This window comes from Coregonus lavaretus, assembly GCF_964263955.1.
Source record: "Coregonus lavaretus genome assembly, chromosome: 15".
Classification (NCBI taxonomy): domain Eukaryota; kingdom Metazoa; phylum Chordata; class Actinopteri; order Salmoniformes; family Salmonidae; genus Coregonus; species Coregonus lavaretus.
The window spans coordinates 20,459,227-20,468,198 of record NC_140002.1 but is presented as its reverse complement, the minus strand read 5'-3'; the positions used below and the strand labels follow the sequence as shown (position 1 = coordinate 20,468,198).

At 42.2% G+C, this 8,972-nt stretch overlaps 1 protein-coding gene across 1 annotated transcript; it reads left to right on the top strand.

Annotated features, from left to right (window-relative positions):
• Positions 1 to 5,651: 5,651 nt before the first annotated feature.
• On the top strand, positions 5,652 to 8,091 carry LOC311143213 (uncharacterized protein). Its single transcript, XM_084179014.1, has 3 exons — positions 5,652 to 6,843; positions 6,975 to 7,394; positions 7,827 to 8,091. Exons 1-3 carry the CDS (start codon positions 6,745 to 6,747, stop codon positions 7,854 to 7,856), a joined length of 549 nt encoding a protein of 182 aa, XP_084035140.1. The 5' UTR covers positions 5,652 to 6,744; the 3' UTR covers positions 7,857 to 8,091.
• The last annotated feature ends 881 nt before the right edge of the window (positions 8,092 to 8,972 follow it).

The window sequence follows — 8,972 nt, the reverse complement described above, 5'->3', positions numbered from 1 at the left end:
GGTTGATGGGGGGGGGGGTAAAGGTTGGGGAAAGTAGGGGAACAGGGTGGAGAGTAAAGGTGCTTGCGGGGGGGGGAGGGGTGGGTTGGATACTGCTCGGGTGTAGGTGCTACATATGCTGATCGTGATGGTTTGGTGCGCTTTCTTACCTTTTTAGTGAGTTACATGTTATGCAGGCCACCATAGGAACTACAAATGAGAGGAGGGCGGGACTTACATTCACTTCCTGGAATGTCAAGGGTTTAAACGAACCAATTAAGAGAGGCAGGGTCCTAGCCCACTTGAAAGCACTTTCGTCTGATATTATATTTTTGCAAGAAACCCATCTGAAAAACAAATCTCATAACAGACTTAAATGTAAGTGGGTGGGACAAGTGTATCACTCTAACTTCTCTGCCAAAACGAGAGGCACAGCGATTCTGGTACGGAAAGGAATTCCCTTTCTACATAAAACCACTATTGTGGATAAAGAGGGTCGTTATGTGATCGTAATAGGAGAGATCCATTCTACTTCTGTAACTCTACTAAATATCTATGGGCCAAACATTGATAACCCCTCTTTTTTCAAAAGAGTCCTTGCCCTGATTCCAGATATCTCCCATACTAATCTGGTCATTGGAGGGGACCTTAACTGTGTACTAGACCAATATTTGGATAGATCCTCTACCCGGCGAACCCCTACCTCCTATTCAAGCGAATTCTTGAATACCTACATAAAAAATTCTAACTTATTTGATATATGGAGGATCTCTAATCCTACGGGTAGGGAATACTCCTTTTACTCTCATGTTCACAATGTATATACTCGAATTGACTACTTTTTGGTTGATGCTAAACTACTCCCCTATACCTGTAATGTGAGATATCATGATATTATAATCTCTGACCACAGTCCACTCATCTTCTCCCTGAGATTGGGTGACATCGTACCAAACGAGAGGGTCTGGAGGTTGAATCCTCAGCTCCTCACAGAACCAACATTCTGTGAACATCTTAAAGACCAAATTACATTTTTATTTGATACCAACGACAACACAGAGACTTCCCCAGCATTATTGTGGGAAACGCTGAAGGCTTATTTGAGAGGCTGTATCATCTCCTTTCAGACTGCCAGTAGGCAAAACAGAAAAAAATTGGTAGAACTGGAGGGACAAATTCACTTACTGGATAGGGAGAATGCTAGACATCCATCTATGGAGAAACATAAACAAATTATGTCTTTAAAATTTTAATACAATCAGATCCTCTCGGCTAAAATTGCTAAATCTTTTCTCTATGCCAAGCAAAAATATTTTGAGTTTGGTGACAAACCACACAAATTACTCGCCAGACAACTTCGAAAAAACGTGAGTGACCGAATGATTCACAAAGTTAAATCTGCATCTGGGGAATTACTCTCCTCCCCCAAAGACATCAATGACAGATTCCGTCAGTTTTATGAGACTCTATATACATCTAAAGCGGATCCTAATCCCTTAATTATGCATAACTTTTTGGAGGACTGTAATCTTCCTGCCCTGAACCAGGAAGACTCTAACTTCCTGAATAAGGAAATATCTCTTGAAGAAATTAGAGAAACAATTAAATCTCTAAAGAGTGGCAAGACCCCGGGCCCAGATGGATACCCTGGTGAATTCTATAAAACATTCAGCAACATGCTATCTCCCTACCTGCACAAAATGTTGGTTCGGGCCAATGAGGATGGAGCTCTCCCATCTACTTTGGATGAGGCGTTTATTACAGTTATACATAAGAAGGGTAAAGATCCGGAAGAGGTAGGGTCATACAGACCAATATCCCTCCTTAATACAGACCAAAAGATTTTAGCAAAAACTCTGGCTAACAGGCTTAGCACTTTAATTGGCAAATTGGTCCATTCGGACCAGACCGGCTTTATCCCTAATAGAAACTCATTCTTCAATCTCAGGCGCCTCTTCACATTATGTATTCTCAGAGGTTACCTAACGTGGACCTTGCCGTTATATCTCTTGACGCCGAAAAGGCCTTTGACCAAGTTGAGTGGCCCTATCTATTCAAGGTCCTACAGAAATTTAATATTGGAGATGGGTTCATAAATTGGATCCAGCTTTTATATAGGAACCCCTGTGCGAGAATACTCACTAACCAATCAATGTCGCCCCGATTTAACCTCCACAGAGGGACAAGGCAGGGTTGTGCGCTGTCGCCTATGCTCTTCGCCCTAATTATTGAACCTCTCGCTCAAGCGATCAGATCTCATTCAGCAATACACGGCTATAATACTAAAGATACTCTAAATAAGATTTCCCTATACGCAGATGATATTCTCCTCTATGTAACAGAACCCCACGCTAGTATTCCAGCTATTCTTGAGGTGATTAATTTGTTTGGTACCTTCTCGGGATATAGAATAAATTGGAACAAGAGGGAATTAATGCCCATACGGTTGCAAAACACCTCCTGGCTAGAACATCTTCCAGTTAAGTTATCTTCAGAAAAATGTATCTACCTTGGAATTGTAGTTACCAAACAATACTCCTTACTATTTAAAGAGAATTTCCCTTCTCTGATGCAAAATCTCAAGGCAAACAAACAGTTTTGGAGAACTCTCCCAATTTCTCTGCTCGGAAGAATTAATGCCATTAAAATGGTCTTCCTCCCACAACTGCTCTACCTATACCAGAACATCCCAGTATTCATACCTAAATCATTTCATAAACAACTGGACTCTATTATCAATCCTTTCATCTGGGATTATAAAACACACAGGATAGGTATAAAACACCTATGTAAATCCAAGATGGAAGGAGGATTGTCTCTCCCAAATTTTATATTTTACTATTGGGCCGCTAACCTCCGCGCTGTTACGTTTTTGCTGGATGACGCAACCCCGCCATCCAGCTGGCTTAGCATGGAGCGGGAGGAGTGTCACCCCTTCTCTATTGGTGCCGTGATTTTGTCACCTGTTAATCTGGAGATGTCACTTTACCATAACAATCCTATTATACATAGCACAGTCCGAATCTGGAAGCAAATTAAAGTCCACTTTGAGCTTAGACCAATATCATTCATGCTCCCTGTTGCCAGGAATCCCTCCTTTGCCCCCTCTAACCTTGATAACACCTTTGAGCGATGGGGAGAGTTGGGGATAAGTACCATAGGGGATTTATATATAGGAGGGACCTTTGCTTCCTTTGAAGCGCTGAGGGAAACTTATAACCTTCCCAGAAGTAACTTTTTCAGATACCTACAAATTAGAGACTATGTTAGAAAACACCTCCCAACATTTGAGAATGCTAAACCTTCCATGTTTGACGGATGCATAAAAATATGCCCCACCTCAGACAAACTGATATCTCGTCTATATGACGCTTTTCAATCTGTTAGCGCACCCTCTACAGATGCCATTAAGGCAAAATGGGAGGAAGAACTAGGGACTGATATTTCGGTGGCAGACTGGGAGGATAGCTTGGAGTATATCCACACCTGCTCCATTAACTCCAGACATCGTCTCATACAATTTAAGGTATTACACAGATTACACTACTCCAAAACTAAACTGCATAGGATATTTCCTGATACATCCCCTATGTGTGATAAATGTCAGGCTGAGCAGGGTACACTACTCCACTGCTTTGCCCTATGCTCTAGTCTGTATGGTTATTGGTGTGGAATATTTGGGGTCCTCTCTGAAGTTCTGGAGACTTCAATAGACCCAGACCCGCTTCTGATAATCCTGGGAGTGTCCGATTCCCTAAACGGATTAACCAACTCCCAAAAACAACTCATCTCTTACAGTCTCATTTCGGCAAAAAAATTAATCTTGTTGTTTTGGAAAAGGAGGGAAGCGCCCTCTACCAAATTATGGCTCAGCGAAGTGGCAAAAACTGTACACTTAGAAAGAATTAGATATATTCTGAACAATAAATTATCAACATTTGATCAAATCTGGCAGCCTTTCCTCTCTTACCTGGACCAGTCGGTGCTGTGAATTTGTACTTTTTAACGCACTCTCAATTGTCATATTGTAATCTACCTTTGGGCAGCGTGTGCTGGCCCTGACACTCGAGCAGTCGGGAGGGGAATAGGGTGGAATAGGGGGGGATAAGTGGGGGGGGTTACATATACCCTTTTTCTTTCTACCTGTCCCTGTTCTGTATGTCGTGTTTTGTAATATTTGTTTTGTGTCCAGAACTCTGGGTCTTGTTGTTCATGTCTGTTCTCTTATGTTTAGATAAGAACTGTACACATGTCTTTCATACCTATACACCATTCTTGTGTGTGTTCAATAAAAAAATATTTGAACAGAGAAATGCTAAAGAATCCTACAGTATGGAAAGTCTTTAGCCCCATCCCTAATGTTATGGGAGTTGCATTTATTGCATTTCAATACACTTGCATTTTCAATTACCCATAAATTACTCACTACTTGTACAACTATGTTGGATTGCCTAAATATTCAACATTTTCTTGACAGTCAATGCCAGTGTATTCTATGGCTGCCCTAAGTACATGCCTTTGTCTGTCTCCTCAGTCTGGAAGGGTGACTCGGCTGATGGATAGAAATGATGATGGGGTGATCTCATCCTCCAACTCTGATGACATCTCTATCTACTCCTTCACTGACTGTGAATCTGAGGTAAGACAGTTGTACACCATGTCTTTGTTGAGTGACATCACTGTAAGGAGAATAGTCTCTGACTAGTTGACTCTGATACCCAGTCTGATGATGAGGATCATGAAAGGAGGACACCACTGCTGAAAGTGAAGGATGAGGAGGATGGAAAGGTGACAAGGCTTAAAGTGAGGGATATAGTAGAGGACGACGATCTTTCTCTCCACTCCTTCGATGAGTCAGACTTTCTGGTATGTTCTGCAGCATGTATTTGAGTAACTCTTTGACTGAATGTGGAGAATGGACTATGACCAACTAGCTCTCTGACACACAGTGTGATAATGGCAATGATGCCTCTGCTGAGGACAGTCCAGGGCCTTCAAAGGAACCACTGAGAAAAGGGGCTTCACTGAAGGACCCTCGACTGGTAGGCTCTTACGTGTGTGTGTGTGTGTGTGTGTGTGTGTGTGTGTTAGTGGTGCGCGGGTCAGCTGTTTGTTCAACCGAACCCACCCGCAATTGCTAATAACCCATCCGCAACCGCCCGACTATATGTGATAAAGTGAAAATCTGAGGCCCGCACCTGACCCTAACCCGCAAATATAGAACACCGTCAGAACGATTTCTTAGCAGGGGGTGCAGGATTTTTTTGTGCCTAGTTTGGATATGTTTCTGCTTATAATTTCCAACATTTTGGTAGGCTATTTGTTAGTCAACTTGTCTATAATTAGATAGAAGACTAAATAAACCAAAAACTTTTAGGGATCAAGAAGAAAATGCAATAACTTAAGATCAAAAGGGAAACATTTTCTGTGCAAAATTTCCAAATGACATCAGTTTGACGGGTTGAAAACGACCAGACATGTTTCTGATAAGATTTCAGTTTGGCTTGGATGCACATTTTATGTGGTTGAAATATTATCAGCTTTTATGATGCTGATAAAGCAGTCCCTAGCTGCGCATTTGCATTCCCTCAAGATGCTGAAAGAAATCATATTTCTCCACTGCTGTTCCCGAGTCAAAATAAAGCCTACATTTGGTGTAGCCTATCATTTTACTGCAAGAAATGCTTAATTCTGCAGGAGTTAATATTAAGACTGTGAGAGGTTAAAGATCTACAGTCAGTGTCCAGATTTCAGTTTCCATCTAACCCATCTGAACAGTAGGCTGTTTGTTCCCTTGACGTGCCATAGGCCTATTTGAATCCCCCTCTTGTGACTGTCGAATTTCTATAGTGCCTCACAATCATCAAACATAACATAGGCACTGCCATCATCCTCTTTTAACACTTCACCAAATATTTTCCAAACATTACTTTTCTGGCCGTCCCTTCTTTATTTTCAACTTTCCATTTCGTAGCTTTTCTCTTATTGAATTAAAGCGTTTGGTGATTGGTGTGTAGTCTATCTGGCGCGCGTCAAGTTATGCCCTAAAGTTTAGGCTTACACACTAATGCCAAATAGCCTATAGATATAACTTGCACAATAATTATACATTTATGGATTTTTTAATGTATTGTTTTCTGTTTATTCAACAATATTTCATGACCCTAAATCCCCCGCCCTGTGGATATAACCGCAGGACTTCTGGTTATGAGTCAACCCGCGCATCACTAGTGTGTGTCACATCTCAATTGTTTGACCCGATGTCTGTACATATTATTGTGGCCAAACCCAACATCCCTCTCCCTGCCTCTGTGAGTGCCCTGAAGAAGGTGTCACGCCAGATGGAGGTGGTCCCTTCTGTCCGGCCCTGCAGGCAGCAGCTGGACAAGAAGACACAGTGGACCAACACCAATGAGGAGAGCCTGAGGAGAATTAAAGAAAACCTGGCCTCCATAGAGCTTGACCTGGAGGAAGGCCTGAAGACGGTCAATGACGGTCTGGACATCAACCAAGAGAGGCAGAAGAAGAATGAGGGATGCTTCAGAGCCTGGATTGAGAAGTGGATGGGGAGGAGGAAGGATGAAAGACTGAGGGATGAAGATGTGAATAGGGAAGACAATGGGAGGAGGGGCGAGGAGTTGAGGGCACTGATCCAAGTGATGAAGAGAAACTGCAGCAAAATGAGATCTTGAGGCAGTAGACCTGGACAGTTGGCTGAATGACTTGGAAAGGTTGAAAGTGGCTTTCAAGAAATGCACTGGAGAGATGGCCGAAATGGTAGAGAGCATGGCAGAAATGAAGACCAGCATAGCCAAGAACAGGCTCCTCAAGCTTGAAAAAAAGAAGTATGAAGTCCAGCGCTTTGTAAGTTACTCTTACTTATTGAGTGTAGTCATGTATCTAATGTATTTATAGATTAGTTATACAGTATATCTAGAGATTGTGTATAACATAGCACTGTCCTGACAGTTTGTTTGTTGTTTCTGGTATTACAGAGCCCAGGGAAAGTCTCTGGTCCTGTGCCTGGCCAGACTTGCCTTTCTCCTCTTGTGACCTCAGCACCCTGGACCCTGGCTGAAGCCCTACGGGCCCTGCCCTCTCCAGAGGATGTCCCAAAGCCTCTGACTCCTCCCAGCCCTGTCCCTGTCATTGTTGCTCCGCCTGCTGTGGAGTACTTACCATACCACCACAGCCCTCGCCTGGCCCCAATCACCAACCTGAGCGAGAACGGTAGGAAGCTGCTCCAGAAAATGTCAGGAGTGGCCCCACAGGTGAGAGGAAATACAGAAAGCCCTTGCCTGGCCCCCATCACCAATACAGGAAGCCCTCGCCTGGCCCCCATCACCAACCTGAGTGAGAACAGCAGGAAGCTGCTCCAGGAAATGGCGCAGAAAATGACAGGAGTGTACCCACAGGTGAGAGGAAACAGGAAGGGGATATTGGCCATATGTCCTACAGTATATCATAACTCTAGATATCGTAGCTCAAGAGTAGAAAATAGCCATAAGCTTATATTACTTTATCTCCTTGTCCAAAATATTCAGGAAGGGAAGGTCAAAAGGAAAAAGGGCAAGGCAAAAAAGCGAGTGAAGCAAGAGCAGGCTAGTAACATGAAGCAGGTGGAAAATGTTGGAGAAAGTAAGGAGGACAAGAAAGAGGAAAATAAGAGTCTGAGGAAGAGGTGAGGAAATAGAAGAAGGAGAAGTAGAACATAACAAGGGCATTTTTGAGATTTATAGAAATAGAATGAGGTAGAGAATTATAGAAATAGAATGAGGTAGCAGAGAAAGAGCAGCTATCTGATGTGTAAGTGAAAACTACTATTTATTGTCCTGTTTGATTGACAGGTTTCTCCAGTGGCTGCTGCCCAAACTTAGATGTTTGAATAAATAATGGCCATCTACTACTACAACACACACACACACAGATATTTTGAGTATTGCTTACTCCTCCAATACACACAGAAACTTAATTTCAGACACAGGAACTATGTTTAGAAAAATACACATATTGGTCTCGTTCTAATATTTTGAGACATGCACTATTCTTTAAAATAAAAAAACTACAAAAAATGTTTGAAATATGCATTTTCAATAAAGCTTTTGAAATTGCAATTATTTGTGTCAGACTGTTTTTTTGTTCATTAATTACAGCAAGGGAACAATTATTGTAGTGACATTACATGACATGTTATGTACCAGTGGGTGTTTTATATTCTGCTGTCCTGCACTGGATCCCACTGTAGGTGGCAGTAGTGCACAAAATAGTTGGTTTGCTCACCAGAAACCCAACCAGGCAGAGAGACTATTGTTACCATGCAACGAGCAGATGCTTCAGTGCAGGGTTGCCATGTCCGCAGTTTTGCTAACATTTGGGCTACTTTGAAAACGATGTCGCGGGGGGTAAACATGGCATTTCTTCAAACAAAACATATTTTTCACTGTGACCTGCTGCTGACTACCAGGCAGTGAGCAGGCAGGTTGTTACTGAATGAGCAGTAGGAAGGGGGAGGGCCGTGTTCATTCAAAAATCATGTCAAACACTATTATTGCAACTTATTATGTGAGTTGTTAAGCATATTTTTACTCCTGAACTTATTTAGGCTTGCCATAACAAATGGGTTGAATACATATTGACTCAAGACATTTCAGCTTTTCATTTTTTATAGCTTTCTAAACATTTCTAAAAACATAATTCCACTTTGACATTATGGGGTGTTGTGTGTAGGTCAGTGACAGAAAATCTCAATTTATTCCATTTTAAATTCAGGCTGTAACACAACAAAATGTGGGTGTGAATACTTCCTGAAGGCACAGTACATGTACAAGCTTTGAGGGTTTTTTGAAAGAGAAAATCCATCATTATTGTGTGCCTACTGTAAATATGGCTGCCACTTGTCTTTTCCTAGGAATGCTCGGAACATGGCGCGGGATGTGCAGAATTCCTTCTATGACATCGTTGAGGAGGTGGGAGGTCTCACACACACACAGGCT